We start from the raw sequence: 23,505 nt of genomic DNA, 5'->3' as shown, positions 1-23,505 counted from the left end.
CACTGACCATTGCCATAGAATCTTCTCCAAGATGATAAAAAAATTGTGGTTCACCTCCTGAAATACCTTCATCTCATTTACAAATTCTTTTTTTTTCTGTATGTACTTTTGATTCCCATTTGTTTCAACATCAATTTTTTTTCTCTCTGGATTATTAGGACACAAATATGATTCTAAGAAGCTATTATCTCATCCAATGTGGTACTTTCCTTTAGGTCCCAGCTCCTGTTTCCCAGGTGCCTCACCTACCCTTATCATCAGAACAGCTTTCCTGATGTCCCGGACTCCATCGTAGACCAAACGGGAGGCATCTATGAACTCATTCTCTTCAAATGGCTGTGGGACATTGGCACTCAGAGCCTCAATGGCAACCTCAACTTGTTCTGCAAAGCGTGGCATAACTAAAATGAAAGGGAGGAAGATTAGACAGCATCTTCAGTGAAGGTTTTACCCTGTCCTTTGAGCACAAACACATTGCAGTAGACACGGAACGGAACGTTACAATTTCAAGACCCCGAAAGGCTCATGGGTTGGGTTTGTACCAACTGCAGAGCTCCAGCACTCTTCCTGAGAGCATGAAAATAGCATCTTCATCTTCTTTCCTCCAACTGCACACCAAAGAATGTAAAATTCCTTTTGAAAAAATGGGATTTACTAACTTTGAACAGACTGCAAGCTATCAGTGAGATACATTTAAAGCCTTTACAAATTGGAAAGCACACAGTATGTATTTAACACCAAATGATCAAAGCAAAATGTAGCCATTATGCTTACTAATTTAAATAACTAACTACAATCTAGCTCATATTGAGTAATAATAATAGTATAAGGGATAAAATGAAAAAAAGCAAGCAAATTGCTTTTGAGAATGCAAGTAAATGAACATTGTTTCTTCACTATCATTATGTATATAAGACAAAAAATAAACATAGATATTAGCTAGTGGTATCATAAACTGTGGTAGGAGCTTTTCAAATACATATCTTCAGGCAATTATTTACTTAATGTAAATAGTTTAAAGGAATTCCTTGAAGTACCAGAGGCTTATCTTTAAATTTTACACAGGATTCCTTTGAAGGTATAATCACTTTCTGCATAGCACACATGCAGAAAGCTGAATGTTCCCCAAATCACTCCTCTAACAACTTAAACCCAAATCCTACAAACAGATACATGAACATCAAGTCCCACTAACTACAGTGCAAATATATTCTTGTACTTAGTTACTCCTATTCTTCAATATTTTGACATAACTCTTGGAGGACTTGAAGGGCTTTCCTTTACTACAGGACAAATAGAATCAATGATTCCTTAGAAACCTGGATACAAAATCCATTGGGATTAATTCTTACAGATTTAAGAAACTCCTGTCAAGAACAAGATTTATACATTTTTCTTTTCATTATATTCACATCGTTATTATTTGCCTTCTAACATCTAGGTGTCCAAATCATGTACCATTGACTTAATTATTTTGGCACTATAGTTGGAAAACCAGGAAATAATTCCTAAGTCAGACACTTGGTTTTTGTTTTTATAATTTTATCTTTATTTATCAGCTTTTCCCTAGTGTATTTCTAATACAATTTTTTTTTTTTTTTTTGGTAGCCTGATCTCAGCTGCAGGGGAATTTCCAGTGTTGTTTTCATCAAGGGCAGTAACAATATTTCCTAGGAAGTAAATTTTCACTGTAGTAGAAAAACCACATTTTCTTCTTAACTGAATGCCCTTAAATATATTTTACTCAAAATGAAAACTGTTTTATGCATCTTACTATCTGATTTAAAGTAAAAATTATACAAGACTTTGAAGAACAACTGGCAGCAACTATGAGCTCAACCTTTCTGGCATTTAAATCTTACTGGATGTTAAAGGCAACCCCTTTCAAGGGATGTATCTACTAAAATCTTGTTTATTCTGTCTATATAGACACATATGTTTGTTCATGTAAATAGATGAAGAAACAGAATTGTATCTTTCATGCAGGTGATGTTCAGCTTGAGATACATTGGAGAAAAGAAGCAACAGACTTAAACAACAGACAGAAAAAACACACTTAAAAATATTAACATTAACAAATCATTGATAGGCAGAGGAAAAACAATTCAAGTAGGAAATAAGTTTGAGAGAGGTGGTAGTTTTGGGAAGAGTATTAGTGAATGCATATATCTAATAATCTTAATTAATGGAACATTTGGAAGTGTAGTAGGAGGGCAATACAATTGTATAAGGAAGTCTCTAGCCCCCAAATCAAAAAGCAATCAATAAAAATGCAAGAAAAAAAATTAAAATAAAGAATAAAAGAAAAATTATTTAGGGTCACAAAGATAAAACAAGTAAAATCAGAGATGCAGAAATGGCAATAGAAAAGGAGGCAAAGAACTCAATTCTTAAGGTCCTTAGATTTCTGTCTAGACCTTCTTAAATAGCAGAAATATTCAGGTATTTAACATAATTAGTAGTAAGTGCAACAAACTTGAATTAGGAAAGGGCAGTTTTTGAGAACATGTACATATTAAGTCCTCGAGTTATCAGAGAATGATTAAATTTACCCTGCATTTCTTAAGAAAATATTCAAACCAATTTTTGAATCATCTTTGAGAACTCAAGAAACACAGTAACAGTGAAAGTTCCATGGATATTTATTTTTATATATTTACTTATATAATGGTAGCAAAGAAAGGAAGAATTATAGGATATCCAGCCTAATTTCAGTACCCAGGAAGATGATGAAACATGATGTAAAGCAATTACTGTTTAATTACCTAGTAAATAATGAGCAGATGTCGGACAGGCAACAGATTTGTCAAAATAGGATGCATCAAGCTCTTAGAATATTTTACTTTTCAGGGCAGCCAACCAGTGGGTTGGGAAAAGGAGTCCATATGATGCAGCTTGACCTTGGTAAGATTTTTGACATGGCCACATATGACAGTCTTAGAAGCAAAACAAGGGAAAAGCAAATTAAATTACTCTAAGGTGGACATGGAACTAATGAGGAAAAATGCTCTCAAGGAATAATTAATTACCTGTGGTTTGTTGTTAACCCAGAAAGATGTAACAAAGGGATTTTTGCAATGTGTCTAACAATGGGATGCTATTGTAGAAAATGACAGAGGTCAATCTAGAATTATTACACTATATAAAAAAAGACTTGAAAGTGTACACTTTGAAGTTGCTCAGTGGGGCCCTAGTCAGAGAACTATGTCCCTTTTTTTCAGTTCCCAACTGAGATTTTTGTAGCTTGTGAACAAAACGAAAGAAAGAAAGATGTAAAAATATTTTTTAAAAAACCACCATTTTTTTCTGGTTGTATGCAGACATATATTTCCACGTTTTGATAACAATATTTAGCCCAAATACCATAAATTATTCTATATTCCTTATTAAAAAATGAGTATAGCTTTAGTTAGTATTGCTGGACACAAAATGATGTATAATTTTTTTTAATTAAAAAAAAAAAAACTTTTTAAAATAAAAAGCTGTTTCTGGATCTGTTTAAAATATAAATGAAGGAATTTCCACTAACTCCTCAAGGAGACAATTCATAGCCTGATAGAGTTCACTGACAACCAGGACATCACTGATCTCACAGATCTCAGTATACTCAGCTTTGCCCTCTGGGTAGGCTCCTGAATTCATTTAATTTAAGAATTCTTGGGTGGCAATCCACTGGTCAGATAGCCCTTAAATGGCTATAAAACTCTGGTCTGATTTGGATAAGATAATTCAAGAATGACACTGCAGTACTGCAAGAGTTAGCAGGGGAGATTACTAAAGCAAAAATTGATGAATAACTCACTACATTAACAAAAATTACATTCTCTTAGGAAAAAAGCCCAACCATTATCCAGGTTTAAGAGGTTTTTGTGCAGGAAATACACAAAGACATTGCTTAAAATTTCAGAGTTTTGAATGAAATTTCTTCTAGGTCATTTTGTGTTTGTTTGGAGTTTATTTGGCTGTTATTTTGGATTTCTTAAAAAATGTTTTATCTATTTATTATTTTTACTTAATTCAGGAATGAGCACACTCTCCTACTGGGAAGTTTAAGTATTTTAATCATGTATTTTAAAATAATTCCTATGGGATACCAGGAATACTCTGTTGAAGCTAGCACAGTATCTGAATTTAGTTTGAAGGATGAAAAAGGAATTGAACATGACACCTTATTTAGCTTGAAGTGCTTGCCAACTGCTGTTTCTAGAAGAACCATATATTCTTTATCAGAAGATTCGAAATATTTCATTAAAAGTTTATTAAACCCTGGTCTAATATCATGTATTAATTTATAACTTTTCAGTTATGATTATTGTATTGCTAATTAAAATGAAAAAGCTTTATAAAACACTATACCATGTACACAGCAGTATTTGACCAGCTGGTTTCCAAGAAGCACAGATATGGTAACATGCATACACGTGGTATTAATATTATTTTAGTTGTCATTGATTAAGAAATGGCCATGTAGAACTATCTCTGTGTTGTATATTCCTGGATTGGGTTTTCTGAGGGTTTCAGAGGGCATTCTGTACTCCCAGAGATCCCCAACTTCCTTAACAGCTAAAAACTCATCAGTAAATACATGAATCCTCATCAGTTCTAGATGGGAAACCCCACGTGTCTCACGTGGGTCACTCAGAAAAGAGGAAAAGCAAAACTAGAGCACAATTCCAAGCATTCTCGTTTAAATTCTATGGAATAGGGAAGGAGGAAACATCACTGTCTGAAGCACAAGACCATCTTTCTGGTTATTTATAGATGAGCTTTTCCCCTGGTGAATGCACGAGCTCTGTGGCATTTTGCTGTAACCAGAGGGCAAAGGGGTGGCTGGGGTTAGGTTGTGATGTAGCCTGAGATATAAGAAACACATAAAAGAAACAAAACCCCCAAACCTTCAGATTTTGTCCTGATTGAACTGTCATTTGCAGAAAGATGAAATGTCAGGGGAGAAGCCAGGCAAGGGGTGTCTGCAATCAGGTGCCTCCTGGCCAGCCCAGCAGGAAGGTGTAAGGAAAGGGGACAGCACAAAGAACACAAAGATTGATAACAAAAATTGATAACAAAGATTGATAAAAAAGACTGATAACAAAGGATTGATAACAAAGGATGGCTGCAGGGACACAGGTGTCCCACCAGTTTCAGATGTCCCACTCATTTCTCCTGCCTGCTCATGCAAATCAAGACTGACTCCAGTGAGCACCTCCAAAATATCACCACTACTAAATGGAACTCCCTCCAGGTTAATATTTCAAATAAGATCTAGCTACAGCTCCTTGAAAAATGCCCTCTAGAAAATGGCTGCATGCTGTTGGACACAAAATTACTTATATACCACAAGCAAAGCTTTGTAACTTCCTGGCTTTAGTTGTAAGTTTGTATATAGGGGTGTGTAGGCAAGGGGATGCAAGTTTTTTTATTTTAAAAGATTATTGTACAATTCCCACTTATATTCACAGAACATTCTGTTGCAGATAGGCAATATTCACTGCAATTTCCTGCCTATATTTTCTAGACTTGGTATAGGTTTGGTTTTTTTTCAGGACCTCTGCATCCATCCTGCTTACTTTAAAGGATGGCTCATAAGAACACAAGATGGTGTTGATGAAAGATTTGAACAGAAACTAAGTAATAATGATTTATGAAAATGGGCACTTCTACTATACTGACCTCCTACTCATTATCTAAGGTGTCTGGCACACTGAGATATATAATCCCAGTCTTTTCATATTCTTCTGGAGTTAATTTGCCTCCAAATCCCCATATTTCTTTAACTTTGTGATCCTTATCTTGACCCTCTAGCATTTCTGGAAAATCTTTAGGTTGAGGAGATCAAGGCTCACACAAATATTCAGGGCATTTAGTGAATATTCTCTTTCAAGTACAGGTTAAGACCTTAAATACTAATTTGAGGGCTATTGTGCATGGAAAAGGTAACCTTGCCAAGCTGCTCATAATGACACCATATTTTGTCTGAGAGGATGAATTAGCTGACAGTCCTCTTGTCATTATGCATAATATATTTTAAATTGTTCCAGTTACTTGGAAAAAAATTAAATAAAAATATCTTCTAGTGTTTTCTTTCTGGTAAGGAAACTCCCCTGCTCTCACCAGCCAAACCAGCATTTTTCTTTTGGAAAATTTTGCTTTTATCTATTCACCTATTAATTAATGCATTATATTAATAATAACCACCAGGCTGACCCCTGAAGCCTCCCAGGATTTTTTTTTTTTTTGCCTGCTGAGAAATGGTCCTTTATTCTTTGCTTGTGCCTTGTAACCAGTTCTTAATCCATCAAAGGCCTTAACATTCACTCCATTTTCCAAACAGCCTTTAAAAATCTAAACCAATTCCAAGTTATTCCATGTTAGCAACGTATTCTATTTTTAAACTCTAAAAGTGGAGAGAAAAATAAGGAGTATTTATGATTTAGGAGAGCATGGTGAATAATATATTTTACTTTATTTCTTACTGTATCCCTCTGCATATTAAACACAGTCCCTCTGGTTAAAAAGTCCTTGGCTGGAAGCAGCACTGGTGGGACATAACTTTGGGTATTCTATGTTCCTTTTGTAAAATACCTTTCTTTAAATAATGTGTTAAATGGTTTTTTCGTGGTGATGTCTTGACCTTTGGATTTCAGTTTAGCAAAACTTGAAAAGAAAATGCTAAAGTGCTTTGCAGAATAAAATCCATAATTTCATCAAAACCCCTGGATAAATGATCTCATGTTCTCAGGATGATGGAACCCACAAGTTGTACTGTAACTACTTGAAACTCCCATAAAACATGAATTTAACATAATTTGTTTTTTAAATAGGCTCCATTTTGCAATTTTTAACTCTCCTTCACATTCAGAATGTTGGCGTTTTTTTTACTTTTTATTACAGCTATGCTTAAATTCATCTTGCTCCTACATTTTGTTTCCCTTCATATCACTGCTGAAAAATCCATCTGTACCACATTTTAGTATTAGATTTGATAATATCATTGAGCTGTCTTTTCCCAGTGATAAATATCTTCAAAGTTTGTCCTATTCACACTGATAAAACTCTCACAGGCTTATTGCTGAACTGCCAGTAGTGCTGATTTTGAACTTTATTCCATTCTGATAGACAAAAATAAAAAATATGAGTGAAAACAGAAGTCAGGGAGTGCCCTACTTTAAAAAAACAGCTAGTTACAAATTACTAGGATATTTTTAAAACATGCTAAAAGCTGAAACACTAATTTCTGGTCTGAATCAGACCATTTCAAATTTCCAGTGCTCTTCACAGGAGTAAGTAAAGCATATATGAGAGTACTGGCTCTTCCAGGATGGTTTTCCAGACAATCCCAGTGCAAACTGGAGGGAAAAAAACCCCAAAACCGAACACAAAAACCCCAACAACAAGAAAACCATCAGAAAGTTTGTACAGCCCTCCCCAGAAAGCTCTGGTTCCACTTGTTCTGCTTTATCTCCTTCATTTCCCATTCGCTCCCTTTCATTACAACCCTGCAAAGTCTACTCTAGTTCCTAATTTAAATTCAAATCTCTGACCTTTGAAGAAGGTCACAGTTTTTCCTCTTCCCAACATCTCAGAAATCTTGAAAAATAATGTTTAATCCTGTTGCCTGCTACTTCACTGCTTTCTGCCACAACTCTTTTTACCAATCAGACACCCCTGCTCCTTCACTTCAGTTGTTACAGCTCCTCAGGCAATTGCTGAGCAGACTTCAGTGTCCTCCTTATCAAAGTCTAGAGGACACCCTTTGGAGGACCAAGATGGTCTTGGTCACTGCTAGGATAGGGTGCTGGCAGCATGAAAGACCTCAATTTTCAACTAGGAACTGTGTTCTCTGTCTTCTCTTACTCCCTTTCCCTGCCCTTTCACCTTTTTTGTTGCCTTCTCTTTCCTCTTCCACCACTGTCTCCTGTTTTTTCATGGACATCTCTATTAGGATGATTTCACACTTCTCTACAAATGCTGAGTAGCAGTAAAACATTGAACAGGAACCTCCAGCATGGCCCTGCCCAACAAATCCCTGGGCTGTGTCTGACCCTGGGTCCTCTCAGGGGTCTGATCCTGACTCCCATCTGCAGCTGACATCCCACATGGCCTGAGGCCATCCCTGTTCCCAAGAAGCTGCCTGATGCCAATGGCTGGGACTTCCCCCAGGGAGCAAATGACATTTGCTCTTTAGGAAACCAAGCTAAATTTACTTATTAGTAAAACTTCCCAGTGCCCACAAAGAAAAAAAAAAAAAATAAAAAATTAAACCCTGAAGCTCTGGTTTCCTCCTGCACACAATTAACATCCACTGAAATCTACAACTTTGCTGTTTGCTCCCAGTGAGCCCCGCAGACTCCATAGTTTTATATTTTTCATCTTGATTTTATTAGAAAGTCAACAAGAGTCAAGTTTTTATTTTTGATTTTAAAGGAAAATAAAAGTAGCCAATTTAAAAAAGCCATTAACCAATATGTCACGACCTAAAACTGCTGTCACAGGTAAGAATCTTGCCTCTACCAAGCACTTGGCTGTAAAGGCAGTGGGGTAGTCACACACAGCCAAGAAGCACTAAAGCACTATAAAAACTCACCCCATATATTCCAAAGGCTGTAAGTTAAACCAACAGACAAATAAAACTTTAAGGTGAAAGCAGCTAATAAAGGAAGGTTTGCATATTTTCAATTTCTTGGAACCTACCAATATGGTTCTCATCAAAGATTAGTTTTCTCCCTCTTACAAATAAACATTTGCAAGGTGATTTTTTTTTCCCAAATCAGTGTACCCCTATTTCTGCACTGTGGATCAAAGCCAGTGCTCATAGAACAATATGGAATCCCTGGAAAAAGAGTCTTCACAGAGGCTTTCCTGAGAGTTAAGGAGTTAAGAATAAGAGAAAGGCAATGTGCTTCTTTCCCTTCCACTGTCATTTAACTAATTTTTACCCATCTTTGAAGAGAACTTCATTGGAAATAAATAAAGCCCAATTAGGAAATAAAAAAAAGATTAAACTGATAAAGCACTCATCAAGGTGTTTCTCACTGATATTTTGATATGTGCATCTGTGGGTGGAGCCTGACTCCAAATAAATCATTTGCATCATTCTTGAGAGTCTGAGAAAATCTGTGCCACATCTCAAGGTGATGAATAGAAAGAATATATAAATATACATATTTATTCACAGATACCCATATCTCTATATCCATAGCTACAGAGATTGTGCTATATTTGCTACGAGACTTGTTCTGTGGGAGAGGGCAGGGTACAAACAGGCAGGCACAGAATGGTCTAAATCCCATTTTAACCACTTGATTCTAAAGTGACAAAGTGTGTCAGCAAATTCTACCTTTTTTAAATCAACAAACACAGAGAAATAATAATTGATGCTTTTGCAAATGGCCTGAAAAGCTACAGATAGAAATTGTGCAGTAATATTAATGATCCACATTCATGTCTGGCATAAATCAGTTTAGCTTTATTAGCTCCACTAAATTTGGGCTCATTCTGCCTTCTGACCTTCTGTTGCACAATTTGTACATGATGTACAGTTCTTTATATTTAATTATTTTTTATTATTATTTTTATTGCAGACTTACATTTTACAAAATACAAAAAAAGTTATAACTTTGAATTTGAGGAACAGGGACTTAAGTACTGAATCTCAGAGTTAAAAAGTTGATGTTTTCAAGATGTTCTTAGTCCAGAACTTCTAGAATTTAGTTATATTTCAAACTATATGATGCAAAAAATTGCATTAAATATAGAACGTATTTACTGTGCCTATTAGTGGTCTACAGAACTGTACTTCATAACTGCCAGTTACTCTTGAAAAATTAAGAAATTTGTAGAACATTTGGACAGAAATTTTAGCTGAATGAAAAGACTGAAATTATGCTTTATTTTGCTTAATTAAAAAGTTTAGTGGTAGGAAGAATTCTGCAAAATTTCTTCCTTTATATATGACTTTAACGTGAGAGTGAAATAAAACATTTAACCATATTAAAATGAACAGGTTAATTATTTTTTGTGAATCCATACCAGTTCATAAACATTTGCAGCTATAATTCTATTTATAACATTCATTCCTCTGATCTCTTGTTGGGTAGTATACAATAGGATAACTAATAATGTGATGTGAGTGTTACTGGGGTGAAGCCCAAGAGTGGTTTTGCATACACCTGTATCTATTTCATCCTTAGTCTATAAAGTTAATGAAATTTAAAGTACTATTTACCTGAACAAATGTAGATTGCAGCTTTAAGATGAGAGCATTGGATAGTATTGCCTGCACTGAAGAATTCAGGTGCACATAGAAACAGATGACATTGAGTATAAAGGAGTCTAAAATGAGCAGCTCAGATGTAATCACTGACACTCAGATGAATCCAACCTTTGCTTTGGTGAAGGCAAAAACAGGTTGAAAAAAACCAAGTGTTTTTGCCCAGTCTCCCCTTCTAGATGTTATTTCTATTTTTATACAATCTATTTTATTGTCTTGGTTTGAGCCAGGGCAGAAAAAAATTTTCTTTTTAGTCATTTCACTTTTTGGTTAAGTTTCTTCTAAGTGACTGCACTTCCTGAAAATAGCAGCATGTTTTTCAGTGTCTGCTTCTAGGACTGATAATGCTTGACTTTTACATTCACTGCTGAAGAATGGTGTGCAGATCCAAGACCACTGCTTGGTTCTGAAAAACATCTTGTGCTCCAGAAACAGCATGGAGGAAAAGGGACACATCTGCAACCCTCCTATTGACCAAATTGATGCTTTCCATCCCAGACACATACTCAATAAAAAGCTGAAGGAATCCAATGGAATCCAGGGTCAAGCTCTTGGGAGGATTACATCCATTCTTCTCCCTTTGGTCCTTATCCATCCATCCCTCAATCTGGGTGTTCCTGCACCCATTCCTCATCTGCTTCTGACTGCAGCAGCCCAGTCCAGGACTTCCCCAGGGGCTGCCCTGCAGCCTCTGTGGGGATGTGTTATTGGGGTGAAGCTCAATAGGGGTTTTGCAAACACCTGTATCTATTTCATTATTATTATTATCATTATTATTATTATCATTATTATTATCATTATTATTTTCATTGAAGTTGTGAAACCCAGTCTGTCTCCCTTATTCTCCTTCCTTTCTGGGAAGGGAGAGGGTTTAATAGAGAGCATCTGTCAGTCATTTAATTGCCAACCCAGCATTAAACCTTGACAATTTTATATATTATCTATATATTTTACATGATTTAGTAGACTTTTATATTTTTTCAATCAGGTACTATATTTTCAGCTGCTTAAATGTTATTTTCAATGAAAAATTGTTTTGTTTAGAAACACAGCTACAGTCACCAATAACAACATTCACCTGCACAGACCACAGAGTAATATTTGCAATGATTTTCTGGAGACACGTAATGAATAATCAACCAGATGAGAAAGAACTTGAAGAAAAAGCTGTGTTTTATTTACTCAAATCATTGAAAATTTCAACAATAAGACAAGTTTTGATGGGTTACTGAATCTCTTATATGGCTCTTGTCAATATGACTTTTGAAATAGCACTGAGAAGAGAACGAAAAAAACCCACTCATGATAATTTGTTTGTATCTTGTTTTCAAGCACAGGTTTCCCTCTGTGTTACAGCTTTCAGAGAACTAGCTGAAAGTTTCAAGTGACTTCATACTGAACAATACTTCAAAAATAAACTTACCAGTTTCAGAGAGCAGTTTGGTGGCTTCCAGAACTTTCTCAGTATAAACTCCAGTTTCATAGTTTTCCATCTCAGCATTAATAATGTGAATAACTCTGGCTGCACGGCCACGGATGGCACCTGCAGTTCTGTCCAGGGTATCCACATCCCCCTCTTGGAGAGCAATCACACACTTATTCACATCTTCCAGAATATGGTTTTCTGGAATGTAGGAAAAAAGAATAAGGCTCATTTCATTTCACTGTTCCTCATAGCAAAGTTTACTGATTTGGGTAAATGTCATTATGTTAAAAAATTGATACCTGTCCTTACCCAGGTCTGCAAAACAAACTCCATTCTGTGATACTACACTAAACAACTGAGTGTGATATTTATCTTTAGAAGGGTCTGGGCTATGCCCTCTCACCTATACTGTGAGTGCCAACCTGTAATTCTTTGAAAAACAGTCACTTCAATTTCAAAGATCACTCTGAATTTTCTCATAATGGAAGTGTAATAAAAATCAATGCAAAAAAAGGAAAGAGGTCAAATATTATGCAAACAGTGGAGCAGGCTTCTGGAGATGATCAATTCAAAACATCCCCATAAAAGTTTAACAGGTTTGGTTTGTTTGTGCTTAAAGAAGTTAGAAAATTAGAGAAACCATTCTGAAAAGGCAACAGCAAATTGGCTTTGTAGTTAGTAGGGAGCCTGTGCACAAGCAGTTCAGCTCCTTTACTCCATCTATGCTGGAGACTCCAATTTTTCATGACACTCAGGAGCATCATACATGACTAAGCATGTTCTAAAATAAGACAGGACAACAGTGAGTCTGCTCAGATGATGCAGTATAAGTAGGTTTCCTGAAATTTTGGGAGCTGCCTTGCTTTCTCTGGGCTGAGAATCAGCCCATCTCCTTCTCTCATGCTGCAGCATCACAGTTTTTGTAGTACTCTCACATACAGCTGATCAGAAAGGGTGAAGCAGATTTTGACTAGGTCAGACATTTTTTTCCCTGCAGGCAGCACAGTTAAAAATCATTTCAATAAAAAAACTACGACTGAATTTCATAGTTGAGCAAATTCACTTTGAGAAACTCAGTGACTCTAAACACCAAGTTGCTTTTCTGCCACAGACACATCCAAACTGAAAATGAAATGCTGCTCTTTGCAGTAGTCATAAATAAAGCAGACTCAATCAGCTCACCAACTGCTTTTTGTTAATTATCCTTGGCCACAAAAATAGAATGGTACACTAATTGCCACTGTTAAAAATCCCAAGGTTGGATCATTTGAGAGTGTAAGAAATGTTTTACATGATGTCAAATTTTAAACTATAATGCTTCTGAATGAAGAATGAAAGTCCCAAGAGTATCAAGGCAGTATTATTTGTTTAAAAGAATTTATCTACATTTAAAAACTGTTGCTTTTCTAAAATTTTTCCTCATTATTTCCTCCTCAGCATTACCCATTTTTTTCTATGGCACAACCAAATTGTGCCCAACAAGAAGTGCTGTATGAATTTGAACAGAGAGTACATTAGGAATACAAAGTAACTGATTAAATTAGGGTCAGACTTGTCTCGTAGTCACTGTATTAATAAAACATGCCATCAAATGTGACACACAATCTGAAGAGGAGGAGGTGTCATTTCATGAGGTACATTTAACCAGATACTAGCCCATTTTGAATGCTTCACTGATTTAACATCCAAAAATAAAACTACCCCATGTAAGCTGAGGTTTCCAAGCTTAGAGTTTACAGCAACGGGCTCTCTGGCTACATCTTTAATAGATGTGTCCATAGAAATTATTAGGGAAAAAATCTAAACCCAACAGAAATACTGCTTCACACTTGCCTTGGAAATTTTGGATCTAAGACAAAACTAACTTATGAGAAAATATGAGCTGAGTAAAACAAAAAATAAAAATGTAATGCATTCAAATAACTTCTGGGTTTATGGATACCAGTGCATGGGGTGAAAAAAGTCCTCAAACAAATAAACAAATGGCCATTTAAGAAACTTTGTCATCTCTTTGGCTTGTGGCATTGGTCTGCAGTTTACAGCTTTGTCTGCCCTTTTCTTATAGAATAGGTCTGCTGAAGAGTGTTTGCCAGCTTCAAAACTCAAATAAAAATCTACGTGCTACCAGATTGTGAAGTACCCTTTATTCTGAGAGTTCATTTTCTTGTCGTGGTTTGCAGTAAACACTCTAGCAGTGGTGCTGAACTGAGAAGTGTAATTATTCTAAAAGAAACCATTCCTGCGTTGCTAATAACAGCAGGGTACAAGCAAACAAAATAAATGGGAGGGAAAAAAAAAAAAGAAGGAATTTTTTAAAAGGATAAATATATTCTTCTTCAAAGATCTTAAACTATTACTAGGAAATTTAAGAAACATCAAGAAGGACGTAGAATGAAATATTAAATTAAGGCCAAGCTACCTCCTGAAGTTTGGCTCTTCTGTGACAGAGTACACTCTTTAAGCAAAGCACACTCTAGGGCCTTAGTCACAACTTATTTCCCCTCTTTCAAAATAATAATAGGAAAATGATTTTTCCGCAGCAGAGAATTAACCCAAGACATGCAGCACTTTGCAATTATGGTCTGCATTGTATATGACTATATTATTACAGTAAACTTTGCCACAAGGTGTAACACTTTACAAGGAGCATGGAAAAAAAACCTGCGACCCAAAGAGTCAATGCCCTTCTCTTCTCCATCTCTTCTTTATGTAAACCAAGATGCTTTTTTTCCCCCTAGAAGAGCTGGCTTTGCATTGTCAGCTTTCCTGGTGAGGTCTGAGAAGTGCAAAAATAATGCAATTTCTTATACTACTTGGCTACTTCTCTGCGCTTGGTTGCATTGCTACACCAATAACTGTGGAACCTACAGGTGCTCCCCAGCTCTTTGGGAATGTGAACACCAGCTGTTATCTGACAAAGCACTTTGATGGGGCTCATACACAGCATCTGCCTATTTCCCTTCTTCCTGTATGGTACATCTGCCACAAGGCTGATCCGAGGTACAAAATACAGTAAGGAAAGTTCATCTTTTCTCCTCTTGCCCCACAACCCCACGAGGACTCTTAACAATTCTGCAAACACTGTCAGCCTGTCATGTTGGGAATAAATTTTTCAGAGGCGGTCAAAATCCCACTTTCTGCCCGAGTTAAAACCAAACTTCTCTAGGAATAGATGCACAAATAGGATGCTATTTTCTGGAAGAGGAAAAACTAACCATAGATACCAGGAATTAATTGGCATGGCTTGGTTGCACCTCCTGACTGTAAAAGATCATCATTCTAACGACAGATTAATGTACTAATGATGCTTTAGTAATTATAGCTTTCTCTGTTCCAACCCATTACTTTAATTCAGCAATGTATTTTTAGAAGAGCCCTTTGATCCCAGTACCTGAAACGGAGAGGAAATCATCAACTGAAGTAATGTCATCAACAGCTTCAGTGAGAACTCGCACTTGTTTCTCCCACTGATCTTTGAAGACATCCATGTTGTCCTGTGCTACTTTGCTCTGGGGTCTGGCAGCCAGTGTGAGTGCAGCATTGATTACCTGTTATTCAAAATCAGCTGTTAGGAGGAGTGGCAACTTATTTGATGGTTTTTTTTCAGAAAGGAAAGAACAGGTTACAGTCTGTGTTGACAATTCAGTGTCACACCCCATCCGAGACGCAGGGATCAAGAGAGGAATTAATTTTTCACAGTTGGGGGAAAGCAGGCAACAACATAATGACAAAGGCAAGGCTATAATCTTCATCTAGGCCGTTTACCCTGCCTCATGCTTTTGAATGCCAAAAGAGTTCTCAAGTACTTTTTGAACAGGAATCTGGCTTACCTGTGGGCACAGACTATCAATCTGTGTTGCTGCCATACGGACTAACTTCACACCCTCTTCGTTATTCGAAATTGAGCACGCCAGATTTGCAACCTGCAATGAAAACAGCAGAATGACAATCAAGTTTTCAGCAAGCTGGCCATTTTATACCTTTCTCTCTTCTTATTGAGCCTTGCCCAAATGAAGGAATTGTATACATGAGGTGTGATACAGCATCTTCCGTGCTGGTGAACAGGAATCCATGCAGATCACTTCCTTACTAGCAAACAGAACTAGCCATCTCCATTAGAATTTTCTCAAAAACTTCCCTCACTGTCAAGGGTTCTGCATTGAACTTGAAAATAATCTCCTGAGACATAAAGCATGTAAAGCATCCAAACAATTATCTACACATTTAATTTCTTCACAGTTTTGGGTTCTTTCCTTTTATTAACCATGTCCATTATAAATAATAGGAATTAAGCTGATCCATATCCACAAAGCTCTGAACAATGAAGAATCTTTGATGTCCTGACACGTGGAATTGTGCTTTTCCACCCCTAAAAAAACTCCTACACTTGCCCTCATACTAAAAAGTTACATACTTCTCAAGCATCTTGTTTCATATGCATGTTAGCTTTTTAAATTGATTCTCAGGTGAATCTATTTATTGCTATAAATAGAGTAAAGGTCCCATTAGCAAGAGTCTCATAACTTGGTAATATGCAATGTCTCAGTTGAAAACCTCATTCTGTAATGTATGATCTCATTTTAAGATGTAGGAATCTACATGTGCTTGCTTTGGCAGCTTTGGGAAGCCTAGAGGTCATGAGGCTGAAGGTTGTTTGGGTAAGATGAAGACAGAGGAGACTTAGAGAGACATCTTAACGAGATCTAGCAATCAAACCATCAAACCAAGCACTGCAGAGCTGCAACTCTGTGGCTTGGATGCAAGAGTCAGAGCATGTTCTCCCAGCTCATGCAGTGCTTCTTGCAAAAAATCCACTCCCAAAAGCTTTCTGACAAGGCCATGGATCTGCCATGGGTTTTCAAAACAGCAATTCATGTCACAGTGCCCATAATTAAGCTCACTGGTGATATTTAAATCACAAAGGTACATTCTGGGAGGAGGGAATACACAATTTTTAAAACCATCATTTTAATCATCATTTTTTAATCATCCGTCTCTTCCATCTAATCTACATTAAAACAAACTTATAAAATTTTAAATACTTTTCCTTGATATTATTCACTGTGCCCGAAGGCATAACTATCAGTTGGAAATGATTCATGAATTAGTTCAAATACCCCCATCTTTCCAATTTTCCTCCAGTCTCCCCTTGTGGTATTAATCTGTTCTCGTCTCCAGTGCACATCGGCACATTAGCCCTGGTCCATCTGTTCTGCACAGAACCTATTTCACTTCACAGTGATGTAGAACGTGGTTTGCATATATCACCATGCCAAAACCCAGGGAAGAAAAGAACCTAAGGCTTCAAAGAGTCTTGCAGGCATTTCCTAGTCGAGATTTTTATCGCCGTGTTGCCATTTTTTGATTTTCATTTCGTGGTGAGACAAATGAATTTCTCTGTTTGTTAACAGCCTGACGGTGCTCGTGTCAAAAACCTTCTCCTGAGCTGACATCCTCCAATTAATAAACCACCTTCTGTAGTCACTTTTTTGCCCACATCAAACAGACCACTTTAATCTTCATGAGAAACAAAAGCAAAGCAGGATAATAATTACAATACATTAACAGGAGTGGAAATTACAGACCTCAAAAAAACTAAGCAAATGGTAGGAAGTTCAGCAAAAGCCATCTTCTCGTATTTTAAATAAGTGGTTTTTCAGATGGCCTTTTCATTTTGTGATTAGCATGATGAAAACTTGTCCTAAGGCTCCTGATGCACCACGTAACTTACTTTTTCTGAGAGAGCAGTGAGATGTGACTGAAAGGGGCTGAGTGTTATGAAATGGCAATCAAACTATTAAACAGAGGAAATTTTTTCTCCTTTTTTGTAAAAAATTCAGAGTTCAGCACACTGTTTGGGATGTTATTATGAATACAGGAGTATTAGTACAGGAATATTGTATTATTAATACAATCTGGCTACCTTAAATATGTATCAAAAAGCATTACAGTTATCTATTAAAAAATAATCATGATACATATCATGTATAATCCTAATCTAAATGGTTTCTGTGGTATATTTCAATTCTTGCATAAATATAGCCCTGTATCACCAGCAGTCAGAAAGCAAAACTGCTTTTACAGTTCAGCAGGGAGTGTGCCAGCCTGTACCATGGGAAGATCTGATCATGTCAGCTAAGAACAGAGATAAGCAAATTCTACAAAGGCAGATGAAATCTGGATAAAATTGCATTTAGCACTACCAATCAGAAATACTGTGACTTTACCCAAAACTTATTTTAAAAACATGGAAAGTAGAAGACACTACTTGCTGAAGCCTGCGTTTCAGGGCCATCACTTCAGCATGGATCTGTGAAACATTACAAGTTTTAAGTGCACTCATTCACCAGATATGGCATTATTTAATTATTTTGATTGACTTTGCAATCAAAGATACAACCAAGTTGCCATCAATTAAGCTTCTTGGCACAGCAAGCTCCATTTTTTGTGCTCTAAGGTGACAGAAACCATGAGGTAATTCCACAGGCTTCAGCCCACTGTATATTTAGCAACTTCAGATATTCTACCTACCTAAAACCATGACTAAAAAAACTTAGAACCAATCCCACCCCACCTAGCTGAGACACTCTGGGTAGGTACCAAACTGATTTCTGTCAATAATCAAAAAAAAGAGAAAGGCACTTTCAGAGACTGCTCCAGATCTTCTATCTCAGCCTCTAGATGTGTCCAGTTTATTATTTAAACTTAGATTAAAGTGATGCTTGTTGAAGAAAGTACTATTATGATAAAAGAGGCTTTAGTGGTACATTAAAAATTGTTTTGCGTGTCCATACTTAATGCAAGATGTTTTGTGAAGCACCCAGGCTCTTCAAGGCTGGGAATTCATTTAATACAGCACTCCTGAGCTGAGTGGAGCAGATAGCTTGGAAAGGAAAATAAAAAGGCTGTATTTTATTGCAGCTGCCAATTTGCCAAAGCTTTGAATTGACAGTTTACCTTTATGCTTCATGTGCTCTGTCTCCATCAAAAAAGAAGATTTCATTAGAGGCTATAGAAGATATCAGGTAATTAATTTTTCTTTTTTTTTTTCCTTTTGTTTGTTCTTTCCTATTTACTAAGTTTCTGGAGCATAGGCAACTCACTGATTACCTAAGAAGAACTTAAGAGCAATGTGAACTGTCTGAAGAGTATTTATATGAATGAATACATTTTAAACACCAAATTCAATGAACTGTGAACCATCCTCCAAAATGCATGGAGAACTTAATTAATAGTGAAACTGCTGTGTAGATAAACATTATTGTCCAGAATTTCAGGTCTGCCAAGCTACTCTTACTCCATCAAAACAATTGCTAAACACAAACCTGTCCTGCAACAGCACAAAGAAGTAATGAGCAGGAAAATAAACACCCCAGCTCCAGTGGTGCTGTGGTTTTCTGCAATCACCAAAGCCACTGAAGCAACCCTAGAATTGGAAGGTGAAAAAGGGTGCACCAGCTCCTTCATAATTTCCTATCCCTGGCCCTGCTAGCCCAAGATTCAACTCTGCACCTTGCTAGTTATCTATCTTTAATCATGCAAATAGTTCCATTAGTTTCAATTATTCAAAATATATGCAGGATCCCTCCCAATAAAATGTATTTGCATGGATTTGGTTGCATTACAGCCTCAGGCAGTTTTCTGCTGTATAAGCAGACTGGGGTAGAGAAGGAGTTTGTTTCTAATGCAAATTTTTATTGTCATTGTTAAAAGAAAATGCTAAGGACAGGATTTATTCTAAAGATACACTTATGTGGCAGCTGGGACTCTGAGCACTCTATGGTCAGGCAACACTTACACCAGTTTTTATTACAAGTGAAGAATGGATTAGCAATTTTTAATTGATTTTGCCATACATACTATCTAGGGCAGGAAAACTTTTGCCATAAAACTGCATTCCAAGTGACAGAAGCATGCAACGATCTTTCATACCAATTCACTTCGTTTTTACCTGGATGAAAATAAGGTGTAGCCATCTCTCACTGTGTTTTTAAACCAGACTATTTCCAATTTTGACTTGAGCTCTATTAATAAATGTAATTATGACATCAAAATCAATTGCCCTCTGATTCAAATTTAAAATCGAAGACTTAACATGGCCACTCTGAATATAGTAAACGTGAAAAGGTCCAAAATAAAAATATAATCCACCACTTTTTGCAAAAATGTGAAAAAAAGGGCCAGTACATGCTGTAGCAAAGGATCAACATCAAAAAAGGCTGCAGAACTTTGCAGGTAATGTATGTATTCTGCTTTTGAATTTTTCCTTTTTTTTTTTTTTTTCCCCACCATAGATTGTATAGACTTACTGATACAAAAAGAAAACATATTCAGCTTCCCCCACCATTTAAAAATTCCAAGATAGAGAATCCAGTCTATTTATATCTTAGTTTTGTTTATTCTTTGTAAATATTTTTTTTAACTTTTTTTATACATGTACTTTCTATTTATGTAATTTCTTTTTTCACTATAACTAACCGATGGAGATATTAGGAAGAATAAAATTTCAAGCAAGTTATTCTCCTTTTTTGGGGGGGGAAATGTAGAATAGCTTAAACCCACAGCACCTTCAGACTTATCTGTCTACACCACACATATGAGAAACTAAAACTTATTGAGTTATTCACCTTGAGTAGTTTAAGGAAGAGCTTTTTGTAACATTCACAGGGGACTAAAGCCAAGCAAATAATCTGCTGCCATGTCTCACCTGATGAGTGGTAGGCAACTTGCTGAACTGCAGTATCTTGACTATTTGTAATTATTTATCCATCCACTTAGTAATATATCCAGATATTTTTACAGTCTCTGAATTCTTCAAAATTTTGACATATATTAATGTTGGTACTGCTGGAGGCAGCCCAGTGATATTCACGGAATCACAACTAAGAGATTTTTTTCCAAAGGACAGCACAGAGTTGAAGCTGTTACCCAAGATCTTCAACTTATGTATCCTCAGTCTACTCACTCAAGCATTATATTATGAGCAAAACTCTATTTATCACTAGATGGGATGTTTTTGCACATACACAAACAAGTGCCAAAAATCAAAATGTCACTGAGAGCACATATTGCAGCAGATTCCTCTCCCTCCTCATGCACTGCAGTGCCAATTTTTACTACCATGAAAATATTAGAGATTGTGGTGGCTTTCTCAGTACCTATTCCATATGGCATGGGAAAATCTCATATTGCAAACTGCCCCTCATTTAGACTAACCACTTGTACTCTGATCTCAATAAGAGAGGTACTTTTAAGTTGTTCAAATGTACATACATCCATATGTATTAAAAATATACACACAGCAGTGCAAAAGCCATTTTGAAGTATTCATGATCTCATTTCCTAATTTTGAGGTTCGTTCTGAAAATTTTTTAAGACCAAACCCTGAATACATTTACTGTAAACAGCTCAGATATTTACAATACTCACTACATACCTAAGCAGGTGAGTAACAGCAGTATGTTAGAAAGCAAGGGATAATTTTAATCACAATAGCAGAACATTTTATTTAATGCCTTGCATCCTGCCTACTGAACCTATGAGCCACTTTTCACTTCTCAAAAGGTCAGCAGAATTTTCACTCAGACTTGGTACAGGAATAAGGCTTTTCCACTCACTCAAACTCACTTCAGACTTCTTACACAAGCTTTAAGAGATTTCTGCTCCTGGTGAAGTTCAAAGTAACTCTCACTTGAATACATTGAGTGTGTCTTGGACTGAGATTTTTGAAAGAAACTTGACAGAGATTTTTGAAAGAGTGATAGAAACCTCATGATTGCTGAAACCTCAACTCAAAATGCAAAAATCCTGGCTTTGGACTATTTCAGTGGTGCTGATGCAATCTGAATATCCTCCATTTTCTAGGACCATCCCAGTAAATGCCATGATTATTGCCTATGGGACTGAAAAGAAGTGAGATAAAAAATGAAACACCTTGAAAAATCATTCTGCTTTACTCTTTTCACACCTGAAAAAATATTACATTGTGTTTGCATTCAATTCTAGAGCTGACAGTAAACATTATAAGAAAAGGGTATTGTATAATGTCTGATATCTTACTTTTAATATTAGACAGGAATGATTTTTAGATATTAATAAAAAAGGCATTCACTAGGAGTAAATATGGACACTTTAGTTTCTTTCCTTTTATTTTTCAGACAGAATTTGACCATATGACTCTTCTCTAAACAGATCAAGTTTCAACACCCCAGTGATAAACCCCAACTGTGATAAATACGTCTCACTGCAACCAGAAGAACCCCTCTGCTGTGATACAAAGACCCACTGAAAACAAGAAGGGGATGATGCTAATGCACACATGCCATTTTAGACCCACTTTCCAGGTCACTGCAATTTCTCAGCCAGGTCAGTCCAAGTGCCCTCTATGGAAAACAGGGGGATGCTAATTTATGAAAGGAGGACAGAAGACTGTTTCAATATTTTTTAAATTTACACAGGTGAAAACTAAGTCTGGAAACCTCTTCATTTTAATTTGTAAATTATTCAAACAGTGCTGCTGGGCACTTAGAATGGAGCACTGCCCAGAACTATCAACCTGAACCCTCAGCTTGAACAAACAAGCTCAGAGCTGCTCCTCTTGCCATACATGAAGACCTGATCCCACAATTAAAGCCTCAGCACACATCTGTGAGGGGTTCTGTGTTCCACCACATCTCCAAACACATTGAAATTCAAGGACTTTAGAGAAGTGGGTGCAGATGCTAATTCCCAGAGCTGACATAAATAGAAATAGTTTCTGCTTTGACAGAAAACTCCCTTAGGAATTACAGATCAACCTCCCCCATTTTACTGAGTGTGTTTCTGAAGCATTCAGCTGGAATACAATTAATTAATAGTTGTAGCAGGGATCCCATATACCTCCCAGCTGGGTGGTAGGGAGGGGGATGCAGACAGCAGACAGGAGGTTCTCTCCTGAGGTTCAGTCCCACAGGAGTTGGGAAGAGCAGTGGGGCTCTCAGCTTCAGACAGGTGGGATCTCTCCCTTCAACCATTTGCTCAATAATTATGTTGATATAATTTCTGAACATTCTCTGTATCCATGTGCATCCATTGCTGAAGCAATAAGCAGCAAACAGCTGGATTGAACCAAGAAGAGGAGGAGCAGGGCTTGGTCCCTGGTGGTTAAGAGAAGATTCCTGCTTTAATTTCAGCTGGTCTTGAGCACTATTGCAGTGCACTGATGAAATGCAGCAAGGCTTTCTCCTACAAGGAAGCAGTTTATAAAGCTGTAGGGAATCTCCTCTCTATTGCCCATCTAATGAGCTGGGCCATGAACCAGATAACCTGGCCTAAGCCACACAGCTAGCATCACTAGCTAGGTGGGATAGCTGGAACTGAGGAATTTGATTTACTGTTTTTCTAAGGTCTTTTACATTGCACTGGTACACACTTATTTTCCTCCTTTCACAGAAAGCAAACATAAATTGTCCAACTTCAAGAATTCCTGCTGTGTAGGTAAGAGATCAGTGACCCGTGTCAGGGCTCTTTTACCCCTGTTAGCAGGCTCAGGTTATTTTCCTGTTTCATGTGACAATAGGTAAAGGCTTTCTTACTACATCCTTCCATACCTGGTCTATTCATGTTAAAAAAAAAAATAGTGAACAAAGAATATAGAGGAACACCCAAAACTATGACAACATCTCTAGAATGCCAGACAACAGAACCTTTAACCAACAATAACTTTTACACTCAAAAGCATACTAAAAAAAGCCAAAAAAATTTCTGATTTTGGTATACCAGTGAACAAGGAAGAAATTCTAGGTGTTTGTGTATTAATCCTTTTGGTCTT

The 23,505-nt window shown here is 36.7% G+C and overlaps 1 protein-coding gene across 4 annotated transcripts in view; it reads right to left on the bottom strand.

Annotated features, from left to right (window-relative positions):
• CTNNA2 (catenin alpha 2) overlaps window positions 1-23,505 on the bottom strand; it is a 418,069-nt gene that overhangs the window by 41,115 nt on the left and 353,449 nt on the right. For all 4 annotated transcript variants that reach the window (XM_071753185.1, XM_071753183.1, XM_071753184.1 and 1 more), the window contains 4 exons: window positions 15,527-15,619; window positions 15,088-15,244; window positions 11,694-11,894; window positions 250-401 (listed from right to left, as the gene is read on the bottom strand). In XM_071753185.1, the coding sequence (XP_071609286.1) occupies window positions 250-401; window positions 11,694-11,894; window positions 15,088-15,244; window positions 15,527-15,619 (603 nt within the window). The remainder of the gene's footprint in view (window positions 1-249; window positions 402-11,693; window positions 11,895-15,087; window positions 15,245-15,526; window positions 15,620-23,505) is intronic.

This window comes from Heliangelus exortis, chromosome 10, assembly GCF_036169615.1.
Source record: "Heliangelus exortis chromosome 10, bHelExo1.hap1, whole genome shotgun sequence".
Classification (NCBI taxonomy): Eukaryota; Metazoa; Chordata; class Aves; order Apodiformes; family Trochilidae; genus Heliangelus; species Heliangelus exortis.
This window is presented reverse-complemented; position numbering and strand designations above follow the sequence as displayed.